This window comes from Lepidochelys kempii, chromosome 11, assembly GCF_965140265.1.
Source record: "Lepidochelys kempii isolate rLepKem1 chromosome 11, rLepKem1.hap2, whole genome shotgun sequence".
Lineage (NCBI taxonomy): Eukaryota > Metazoa > Chordata > Testudines > Cheloniidae > Lepidochelys > Lepidochelys kempii.
The window spans coordinates 32,212,183-32,224,563 of NC_133266.1; the positions used below are offsets into that span (position 1 = coordinate 32,212,183).

A 12,381-nucleotide genomic window follows, 5' to 3' on the forward strand; every position below is an offset into this window, starting at 1 on the left:
TAGGTGAAGATTCCTGACAGTTTCCTAGACGAACTATTAGCCTGCAATTTACCATTGGAAATCCCAGGTTCGGCTTCTTGGCAACATACACATAAATGTATTTAGGGTATTCTTGATGTTAATCTTGTTGTCCCACATAGAAACAATGTATTTCATACAAGACCTCACTGGCCTGAAATCCAATGTGGGGCACAGCCTCAGGGTTCAGCTGGACTGTTTGCTAATTTTATATGACAGGTAGCAACAGTATCAATTCTTTAAGTCCTTTTTTCTGAGATGAGGATCTAGTAAAAGAGATCTGTGCAGTTGTCACCCCAGACTGAATTACAGCAATTCACATCTTTGGGGATCAGCACACTTTTCTTGCCAATTCAAGGCCCTGATCCTGATATCTTTTGTTAGCTATCTAATGGCCAGGACACAACTGCCTGAGCAAGCTCATCTCCATCTGTTGTCCCAAGAAAACAGGAATGATGCAGCTTCAGAATCAAGCACAAAGGTGTGAGAGCTGAAGTTAGAGGGATAAAGGGGGTTTATCTAGAATGATAAGATGAGAGTATTTTGGCTACTTTTAGGGCAAACTGCAAGATTTTCCTTTAAGATAAAGCTCTTACCACAATAAATACAGGGCTTTGTATTAAAAGAAACCAAAATCAAACACTCAGAAAAATACCCCCAAAAGATTTTCGTAAAATCTGGGAAGGGTGAAGAACAGAAGTCCTACCATGGACCCAACAATGCAGATGTAATTTACCTGTGCAGCTTTTAGATATGCCAGAGGTCCTAGGTTCTCTAGAAACTAGATATTCAAAAAAGGGCCCTCGTCCCCCCAGAAAACTTAAAACAAAACTGTTTTTCATGAAAAATGTCAACTTTTTGGTGAATTATCAAAAACCAAAATGTTTTGGCCAAAATTTTTTTGCATTTTGAGCCTTTGGATTTTTTAAAACAAAATATCAAACATTTTTACAGAAAGCAGATGCTTTTCATGAATAAATTTGTGTAACCAACCCCCCAGATTTCTGTTTAAAAACAAACATTTTTTTAATGTAAAATTTTCAACCAGCTCTAACAGAAACTCAAAGATTTCAATTCCTGGCTTCTCTAAGCAGATAAGAAGGCTGTCAGTTGTTGTGGTCATGTGTGGTGAATTATGGGCACATGTTTGTTGGGAAAGGGACAAAAACTGCTCCCCCTTTAAAAAAACAACTACTACTTTTTCTCTCAAATTTAGGGAGGCACCACAAAGTAATAGTGTCTATGAAAAGCAAAATCCTCATCTTCAAAATGGATTTGTTGAGGTTTACGCATTTGAGGGTTGTAATACTGAAAATAGCTTGACAGTGTCCACCTAATGCCTTCTGTTAATTGGCATGGTTAAAGTTCATTTACCTTTTTAATTGAAACTTGGCTTTCCTGTCAGAAATATCATTACTGACTGTATAATATTCAACAGCTATAAATTTGAGAGGAAAGCACTGCTTATACTCCAGCTGCATATAGAATCAAAATGAAATTGAAAAAAAGTCTACATTTTGCATTCAAATCATACTAAGAAACACATACGTGTGGAAATCCAAAGAATAATGTGTGATGACAACTCTTGCTGTTATCTTAGTTACAGAAAAATGGTACCCTAATGCTGTTCACCTTACAGATATCCTCTTCCCAATATCATTAGGGGAGAATTAAATACTTTTAAAATACTTAGATAATTCTTCATGAAGCTTCAGATGAACTGAAACAATTACAAGAAATGTATAAATTAGAAACAAACAGGTGTGTAATCAGTTGAAGGATGTTAAACTTGTAAAGTACAGCTGTTGGGGGACTGGATGGTTCAATGCAGCTCAAGACAAACAAAGTAAAATTTAGTTATTGCCTTCTGGGCAAACTGCCGAGCTGTACTTAATGTTGTTGGGTGTTTTGACTTGTGCATCTTTTTGAAGCTGGAAATCAAAACTAATTTTGTGCTTTTTCCCTGCAAATGCCACTGAATGTCAGGTATGTCTAATACTGCAATTTTGAGAAGTGTGTGTACTCTTCTCAAAGAGCACATTGAGGTGCAATTGATAGTGTGAAACTAGAGGAAGATGATGACAAAGTAGGTCTGGTACGAAATAATCCATTTCTTCTTTTTGGTAATGTACAAGGCTCAGAGATGAGGCTTATCTTTATTTCTGGCCTCATTTTGGATACATCAGTCGGTCAGTGCACCAGGACTTTGAAGTGCAGCTCAGCAACTTCTTCCTGTCTCGAGAGATGGCAATATAACACAGTTTAAATTTAAAATAATACATTTTGGCTTCAAAAACTGTCAAATAAACAGGTTTTGTGATTTGTGTTTGCATAAATTGATGTATTTGTGCATTCATGGTGAACGTCTTTGAGCATCTGATCCTCCTCCGTAAGTTTAAGTGCAGAGGGCAGCCTGACTTCTTATAAGAATCCTTTAACTGTCTCCAGATCCTCCCTAGTGTGCTTCACCAGCTAGGAAGAGATCCTTACTCTATTAGTATGTGCAAGTCACTTACTCTTTATCTGTTTTTTCCATCTGTAAACTTGGGTATAATGATGCTTACTTAGAGCCAGCCAAGTACACTGAGAAACTCTGCTAAAGAAGTCTGAGTTTTTACACAGTCCTCCTCTGACAGTATTGTTGGAAGATTGAGGGTGGAGGCCCCGTCCTCTGATTTGATCAAATCTTCTCTCCAAAGAAAGATAAGATATTGCAACATGGAACTGCTGGGACCCTCTGACTGCGCGTAATCCAGAACAAGCAGACTGCCATAATCCAAGCGGTTTAGTTGGTTAGTTCTTTGTCTTCATGATGGAAGAAGCCAGAGAAAATCTTAGCCTCCACCACTGCATGTGTGCCCCTGACCTGGTCTCTGTTTAGAGCTCCTGATTGGATTTGGAACAGGTTACCTTCCGCTAATGCATTTGAACAGTAGCCTGGATCATTAACTCTCTCAATCCTTGATAAATTGAGTTTTTGCACCTAAGTGGTTGGATGCCACAGTTTTTTGAATTGGCAATAGAGAACTATATTGTGTACAATGTTGGTTTGAGGAGGGGAGTTTTTGTAGTTGGCTGGTGACAGTGCTGATAACAGACGAGAAGACATGGGGAGGTGGTTTGAGGATGTGTGATTAGCACATCAGCTAGATATTTTTCCTTATCAACAATGAAATAATTAACAATTTGGACATTTTAAAAATGGCATTTTTAGATTTTGGCATTTACACCCTGTTTAGATGAAAGTTACCTGTATTAGAGCTTATTGCTCCAGTCCATCTGCAAACTTGGGAAGACAAGACTGCACCGATTAAATTAAATTATTTTAAAAGTTTTCTTTGCAGTCATAAGGTCGAGAAACTTATGCACTGAATGCAATAAGAAAGCACAAAAATATGTTGTTTTTGTTGTTATATCTGTAGTTGGGACTGCAAAAGGTTTAATTAGTAACCTCTGTTTTTATACACATAACTTTCCAGAATACTGCTATTAAAAATTACTGGAGTGGAGTCATAGTCTTACATGAACCTTCACAAACACAAGGTTTAACTATACTTGGAAATGATGTTGAATTTTATCCTGTTTACACTAACACAGTGTCAAACACGTTACACAGTAGACATGAACTGGTGTGTTCAAAATGCTCTCAACTAGTTGTGGCTAACACAAGGTTATCGATTACTGAACATATCTGACAAGTTGGATAAAAATGCAAATGAACATAAGAGAAATCTACCTTTTTAAAGCTTATTAGACAAAAAAGTAAGATGTTTGTCTGCTGCACCTATTACATTCAGTTAACTAAAATCTTGCAGATAGAAAAATCAGTGTTGAGATTTGATTGCAGTCTTTTAATTTTTTATTTATTTTTTTACCTCTAGCAACAGTTTCCAGGTATAATACTGTCATTCTTCATCAAAGTTCAATCTTTTATTTTGGTACAGAAGGAAAGCCTAATAAAGAATCAAACTGTTCACCTGCAGCACAAGAACTGATGACAAGATTGGGATTTTTACTGGGAGAAGGGATCCCAACCTCTGGACACATAATTGTAGAAGAAAAAAATGAAACCATGGTATGATAAAAGAAAATACCTTAACTCTCATTCTAACTCTGAGATAAGAACCATTTTCCTAAGAGTTAATTGCAGTCATTTGATATTTAACAAAGCACTTTTGACTGTATTCATAGAAAGGAATGTCATGGAACTTGTAGATGAATCAGAACTGTAGAGACTTTTTAATTGTGAAATGATCTCACCTCCTTCCCCTAAGAATAAAGGGCAGTGAGATTTTTTTTTTATAAATAATTGGCTTATACAGTCAATTTTAGAATGATTTGTTAGGGGAAAATGTTAGTAATGGTTAAAATAGCAGATCTTGTGATGGGCACACATTCTCCCCCCAACGCCCCACCCCCTGTTGAGCCTTGTTTCACTTCTGCTTTGTGATGTCTGTGTTTGGAAGCAGTGAGGGGAGAGGAATGCGCGGCTGATGTCCTATCTCTCTGCAAGAATGTCATGGTATTGCCTGGTGGCTATTGGGTGATCTCAGTCTTTATGCTTATCCCAGGCCTCCTAAATCTTATAGCATCAACTTAGGTTTCAATGGTGGTTAAGTGTGAGCAAGACAACGATCCCAGAGTTTAAATGGAGAGAATGAATAAAGCATTTGTTTTCAGCAAAATGTCTAAAAGAAAGGAAATCTGCCTAGCAGCAAATGTTTCCTTGAACAATGTGTTTCTCCTTTATTTCTTCAAAATCATTACTTTTGAAAGGGTATTTCAGGAACATGTCTCTGAATCTGCCAAATCACTGAGAATAAAATGTAGAAATTAAAGTTCTGCACAAAAATGGGTTCTTCAGGTTTTGTCATCCTTCTATTTCATCTCAGTAATTCTAATGTTCAAGAAATGATATGCTGTCTTCTGTGCAGTAATTGTTTGTTTCATTCATGTTGTAGTGCACAGTAACCAGTCAAGGAGTCAGCCCCTGCTCTACACTAACAAGCAGCACTACGTCACCCAGCACTGATAGTCCCTGCTCAACTCTGAATAGCTGTATTGGCAAAACAGCAGCTAATAAAAGTAGTCCCTGTGGGACCATTAGCAGCCCTACCTCCACACTGGAAAGCAAGGACAGTGGAATTATAGGTAAGCAACCGAATTCTTAGTAATGTAAAAACTTAATGGATATCTTCTCTTGTTGTTTAGTGTTTATATATAGCTAGAAGGACCAGACCACAAGATGTTCTCCTATCTAATTCTACTTAATAGTTTGAGTATGCTTTCCTGTGCTTGAGAGGATTTAAAAGTGCTGCTCTTTCTCTAACAGCATTGTCGTTTCAGGTGTGCATTTTCACCTTTTCCTGTTCATGTTTCTAATACCCCTTATTTCTTTTTCTTTATCACTCTTGTTGGTTTTCTCTTCAGTTCTTTCTCTGTTTTCTAATAACTGCCTCCACTTCTACCCTTCCCTTGTCTTCTTGGCATGTGCTTCTTCTGCACAGTAGTGTTTTGCCATGGTGATGCCCACAGTTGTTTGAAACCAGTCTGTTAGCTTCCAACCAAAAAGTATTTAGTATTGGTGATACAGGGAAGTGCTGCTGTACTGTTCATGAGCACAGTCAGATCATGCTAATTAAAAACAATGCAGGTTTTTCCAATGTTAATGGGTATGGAAGGAGGATTTAAACAGGGTGACAAGGGACAAGTGAAATTCTGGTGATTCTCCACAAAATCGATAACTTTGGGCAGGAGGGAAAGTAGAGGCCCCACAGTTAGTCACAGCAGGGAAGGAACATCTCTCTAGCGAAAGCTGCCTTCACAGTAAAAGTCAAGGATTAATTTCTTTACCATTGCTAGATACCTTAATATTTAAATAAGAATATGTGTCTGAAGAGAAAATTCAAAGCTCTGGGCCTTTGTGTATTCCATCTTCTCTTTCTGTCCTCTGTCCTGAAGAGCTTAGTCTTATTTTTCTGTCTTGTATATAGAGCCCTACCAAATTCATGGTCCATTTTGGTCAATTTCAGGGTCATAGAATTTTAAAAATAGTAAATTTCATGATTTCGGCTATTTAAATCTGAAATTTCACAGTGTTGCAATTGTAGGGGTCCTGACCCAAAAAGGAGTTGTGGGAGAGTCGCAAGGTTATTGTAGGGGGGATTGCACTACTGCTACCCTTACTGCTGCAGGCGGTGGTGCTGCCTTCAGAGCTGGAAAACTGGAGAGCGGAGGCTGCTGGCCAGGAGCCTAGCTCTGAAGGTAGAGCCAGCAGCAGCACAGAAGTAAGGATAGCATGGTATGGTATTGTATTGCCACCCTTACTTGTGTGCTGCTGCCTGCAGAACTAAGCTCTCAGCAGCTTCCATGCTCCAGCTCTGAAGGCAGCGCAGAACTAAGGGTGGCAATACGTCCACCCCCCCACCTCCCAAATAACCATATGACCCCTCCCCATATGACCACCCCATCCCCCGCAACTCCCTTTTGGGTCAGGACTCGCAATTTGAGAAACGCTGGTCTCCCCCATGAAATCGGTATAGAATAGGGTAAAAGCGCGCACAAGACCAGATTTCATGGTCTGTGACACGTTTTTCATGGCCATGAATTTGATAGGGCCCTACTTATTTAGCACTGAGCCTACTGATGCTTGACAGAAACACATAATGCAAACAGTCGTGCAAAATATTTGTCATTATTTCAGTACCTCCATTTAGAGAACTGGCTGGTGAATCCCTGAGTGCAGGCTGCTATGTTAGTGTTACTTCCCAGCAGGGTCCCGAGTAAAATGGAAAGATCATCTTTCGTGTTAAACAAAACTTGAATTGAGCTAACTTCAAAGCTGTTGTAAAAGTGGGGTTTGTTTGTTATGTTAGTAGTTAAACCACGTGTTAACTCATTAACTAATTAAGCCCTTTTAAAAATTATTAATTTCTATCATGACTGCTAACTTTACCTACAATAAGAAAACAAACATAAAATATCCCCTTAACTTGAAGCTACGACGCTTTCTGTGTTCCAATGCCTTCTAACTGGAAAAGTGACCTTTCAGTTCTACATAAAATCAGTCAGTTGTCAAGATGGCAGCTTCTTAATTGACTTGTGTAAGGCACTAAACATTTTTAGTAATCTCTGTATATAGAGATTAGAATATAGAGATTAGAACATTTTATTATAATGAAGGTGTGATGCTGGCAGACCAGGTGCCATGCTAATTCACTTGTGTATACGTTCTTCAAAGTGATTGTTAAATTTATAGGAGTGTATTTGGCGTTTAAACTTCATGAAAACTAGTGGGATGTTACTTGCATTGTTTTCATTTATCTGTATCCTGTTATAATGTAGTAGCAAACATCTACAATGTGTATACCCCTATAACTTAATAACCTATCAAACAAAGCATCAAACAAGAAAGAAGTGTTGGGGAATGCAAATGAAGAACTTTAACAGAAAATTGCTAATTTCAAAGCAAGTGGTCGGGTAGTTGAAGACTCAAAAATGCATCCTCACTCTCCGTCATCAAAGGAAAAGCCCACGTGGGTAGTGGCCCTGTCAGCTTGTTTTCTGTGAGAAGAAGCTATAAATATGGATTCAGGGAAAGATCCTTCATCTCTGGACTGTTTGGACTCTTAGAGAGAAGTGTACCGGATGCAAAGCAGAGATCCCCAGAGACAATCTGGGAACCCTGAAGAGACTTTTGAGAAACTGGTAGTTTATTACATCACTGCCACCATTTGGAATTACAAACTGTGATTCACCTGTGCATATGTTTTACCTGCTTTAACCTCTCAATAATGCTACTTACTTTTATTAGCTAATAAACCTTTAGTTAACTATAGAATTGGCTACCAGTGTTGTCTTTGGAGTAAGATCTAGAGTGCCAATTGATCTGGGGTAAGTGACTGGATTCTTGGGACTGGGAGCAACCTGATGTGGTGTGATTTTTGGTTTAAGTGACCTTTTATCACAGAGTCTAGTTTGTCCGGGTGGCAAGATAGACTAGAGAGTCTAAGCAGACTGTCTGTAACTCCATGATAAAACTGGTATAATGATCAAGAAGTTCACATTTGTTATTGGCTTGGTGAAATCTAATTCTAGAACACACCACCAGTTTGGGATGTCTGCCCTGTTTTCTGACAGTCTGCCCTGAGGTAGGCACTCACAGTCATGAGCCACTCCAGACAGCATGACAGATTGGTCTAGTCGTTACAGAATTCACATACCATAGGTCAGTTAACCTTAAAGATCGTAACCCAACACTGTTAAAAGTTAAAACTCTCAATATCAAATTTAAAGGGTTAAAGTTTAGTTACAATGAGTGGATCAGAATCATATGAGGGTCTTGACGCAAAAGACCTTTTAAAAATGTGTAAAAATAGGGGAACATCCCATAAAAAGAGACTCAGACCAGGAACTGAGAGCTTTGCTCACTGACTTTGACCAGAGAGCAGGGTCTGAGCATCCCTATACTCTAGATGCCACAGAGACCGCTGCAACAAAACTGGTTTGGCTGAGGCACCTGGAAGCCAAGAAAGAACGTGAGCATGAAATAAGGATGAGGGAACTCTGGATCAAAGACACACAAGAAATGGAGGAAGCTGAGGAGAGAGCCTACCAAAGACGCAAAGCTGACGCTGAAATTGATATGGAAGCCCACGAAAGACACATGGAGCAGCTAGTAGCCGAGAACAAAGTGCATGCCATGAAGCAACAAAAGAAGCAGCCTCAGACTGTGAGTACATCCCCTCTCAACAGCAGGGAGTGGGAAAAAGCCTGCTCAATTTATCAAGAGACTGACTGCATTGAGCAGTTCCTATCCACCTTTGAGAGACTGTGTGGGATCCATAAGATTCCAGAGGATGAATGGATGCCTGTCCTCTTAACCCAGTCAACTGGGTAAGCCAGATAAGTTTTTAACTATATGGAGGAGACTAATGCTAAGGTGTATAAGAAATTTTGAAAAAATGTATTGAAGAGGCCTCTGAGTCCTATCAGTTCAAGCAAATAACGTAAGTATTACAAGATCTACAGTTAGTCAGAAAGTCAGTGACATGCAGTGTAGTAAAGAGGGCTACATTCACCATCTTTTGCTGATGGAAAGAATTTCAGATAAATGCATTCCCTCTTTCTACCATTATGAAGTTTTTGCTGATTTCCACTCTGGGATCTAGTGATGGTGATGATAATACGCTCTTCTATAGCACATTTCACTTTGCAGTTTGACCGTTCAGCTATTTTAGCATTTCATTGCAAAATGGAGGAATAAAACTTAGTAATCATGCCTTAGTAATCTATTTTAGTGTGGTTATCTCAGAAACAGATAGTCTTCCTGAGAACATGTTGTCGTAAGATAGTTAACAAAATTGTCCTCCAGTCCCTTATCATGTGTCAAGTGACATCCATATCTTGGAAGAGAGATTTTCTATTTGCTGGTTTCAGAATAGCAGCCGTGTTAGTATGTATCCGTAAAAAGAAAAGGAGTACTTGTGGCACCTTAGAGACTAACAAATTTATTAGAGCATAAGCTTTTGTGAGCTAGTAAGCTGTAGCTCACGAAAGCTTATGCTCTAATAAATTTGTTAGTCTCTAAGGTGCCACAAGTACTCCTTTTCTTTTTTCTATTTGCTGTCACGTAAGTTAGAAGAAGGAAAAGAATACATTAATAATTGTATTCTCCCTTTCTCTGACTTGTTTAGCATTGTGGCTTCTTCTACCTTGGAGATAGGTCAATTTTAAAATAAATCTTGGGGCTCACAATTTCTCAAAACCCAGCATCTGCAGCTGATAAGAGGGAAACTCCATTGTGACTCTTAAATATTACTTATTGTAAACATTAAGTGGATGTTTTTTACTTTTCTCTTTAGAAAATTATATGAACTCGTTTCACAACTGAAAACTCTAACATGTTAGTAGAGGTCACTGTTAGCCAGAAGTTTAATTGATTAAGCTTTAGGATATGCCTGTGAGGTAAAGTAGGTAAGTACTTTACCCTGTTACCTATCTGTTAAACTGAGTCAGAGAGGTTGTCACTAGCCTAAGGTCATACATCAAGTCATTAGCAGAGCTGAGGGTCAATATAAAAGTTTTGTCAATATAAAAGTGCTTATAGCAATATAACTAATTCAGGAAATGATGTAAGCTACACCAGTATTAGGCATCTTTATGCTGGTGTAACTATTTTGGTTTAAAAACAAAAAACCCCACGCTTCCAACTTGAAAAAGCTTGACGGGTAAAACTGTTAAGTGTAGATCAAGTCTTGGGCTCTTCTGGTAGATACTCCTTGCCAAAGTCTGAAAATTTTTATAGCTTCTGTAAGATAGTGGTAAATAACTATATCCAGTTGTTAAAAAGTTAGTCATTTTTATTTGAAATTTTCACTTGTCCAGGGTTTTTAAATAAATGATTGCGCTGCTCACTGAATGCTCAACATTTTAGATGTATTTTATTGAAAAAAAATTGATTTTGCCAATTGTTTAAGGGCTATGCGCCATATTAATTTACTAATAATTTAAGAGCTATTTAAGTTAATAAGTGACATTCATTTGAGGGCAAAATTTGGCCCTAACAATGGACTTAAATTATCCTAATTTTGTGCCGGCATGAGCTCTTACTTCCCCACCTTGGAAATAACCAAAAAGTCTAGATTTTAGAAAACCAGACAACTGCTCACTCTGGCAAGTGAGATGGGGTTTCCCCCTCTCAACTCACGTTTCATACCTTGGCATAATTTCCTTTCTTTTAAAAGGAGCCTCTTCCAGTTATAACTCATTTCATTAAAGCAATTGTCTCTTCTTCATCGGGTTAGGGAACACACTCAAATGGAAGTTTTGACACCACTTCCTATAAACGTTTTAAAGAGGCATTATAGAGTTCTCTTTAAGTCTCTTATGGACTCCACTATAATTAAAATTTATACTGTCAAAATTATCTTAATTATACCCTAACCTACATCATTTTTTTTTCTGTTTATTGTTGTGGCTTTACAGTTATTTGCTGGAAAAATGGGGTTCTCCTTTCTTGCTTGTAAGTCTTGCAGTATTTCGTATATACAGCTCTGCAATCCAGTAGTAGTCTATGTGCATACTATATGTATGCAGCTTTATTTTTATATCGTTGAGCACTTACAATACAATATGTGCTCAATGTTGTGTATAATATAAACATTAACTCAAACTAGGTAGTTTTTAGTTCGCTCCAGTGATGAGGGGTCTTGTTGAATAATTGAATATGGGTTTGAGGGGTGGTGGTGGAGGGGAAAAGCAGTGTTTGAATTTAGTGGCAGCATGAAAAGAGACTAGGAATGATCCGGTTGGAAGGAGTGCAGAAGGAAACTGGAGCAGACATAGGAAGGGCAGTATTGTATAGTGTCTTGAAATTGTGTGTGTGTGTGGTTTCTGACCCTGAGACCCTCATAAAAATGATTTGCTATAGTTCATGATGGACATATTCTACTGAGCTTAATGATTGATTTAAAATATAGCCTTCCATCTCTCACATCTTCTCCCAAATCCATGGAAAACAAATTCCTTGGGAATACATTTGGAGACTGTTTAAGGTCTGTGTGGCCCAGACCTGCTCCATAGATGAGATAGGCAGAAAAATCGGGAGTATAAATTACTGCTCTAAAAAATTCTTAGTCACTGTTACCAGCCTATGAATCTGTGTGGAGGGGTATTTTCCAGAAGTGAAGGGGGAGGGGGGATACACCTCTTATAAATAAACTTTATTTTAGTTTTGTATAAAAAATATGTATAGTTGTGCATTCAGATTTGTTAATAGCATTAAATGTGCATTTTGAATAGAGTTTAGCAAGTATATCTTTTGTAAGGTTTTCGGCACAGTTCACCCAACCATGAAAATAGCTTGTTCTTCCATGCTACTTAAGAAGGCTTCCATTGTATTTCCATTCCCACTTGGTTATTCTGGACCAGCAGGCCCTTTGATGGGAAAGCTTCCCTCCCCTCCCCTACTGCTAGCTCAGGCTTCTTTTAGTCTTCTAATGCTTTACTGACATCGTCTCTGCTTCCATTGAGTTTGACATAATGGAGGTGGAGGCAGGTTTTCATCTTTAGCAGTGAGCTAAATAGGAGAAAAGCCTGGGCTACTTGCCAAAACATAAGCTTTCCTGGAAAAATGCTATCCTTTCAGTATGGAAGGCTTGAGTGGAACTCTTCACTGGCGTTATTTTTTGAATCCAAGGGGAGTCTTCATTTATAATATTTCAGAAAGGGCCAAGTTGTTCAGACTCAAGAATAAAAATGCAGTAACTGTGTCATACAGAAATGTGATGAGGATTACTGAATGCTTTTTAAAAGCCTTAGCCTTGACAGTCCATAATTATTATGCCAAATTGTTGGTATTTC

At 38.3% G+C, this 12,381-nt stretch overlaps 1 protein-coding gene across 12 annotated transcripts in view; it reads left to right on the plus strand.

The window, feature by feature from the left end:
* Positions 1 to 12,381, plus strand: part of TANC1 (tetratricopeptide repeat, ankyrin repeat and coiled-coil containing 1) — a 216,154-nt gene that overhangs the window by 114,870 nt on the left and 88,903 nt on the right. For 8 of the 12 annotated variants that reach the window (XM_073305546.1, XM_073305545.1, XM_073305541.1 and 5 more), the window contains 2 exons: positions 3,963 to 4,093; positions 4,980 to 5,169. In XM_073305546.1, the coding sequence (XP_073161647.1) occupies positions 3,963 to 4,093; positions 4,980 to 5,169 (321 nt within the window). The remainder of the gene's footprint in view (positions 1 to 3,962; positions 4,094 to 4,979; positions 5,170 to 12,381) is intronic. The other 4 variants (XM_073305550.1, XM_073305553.1, XM_073305551.1 and 1 more) reach the window with 1 other exon arrangement.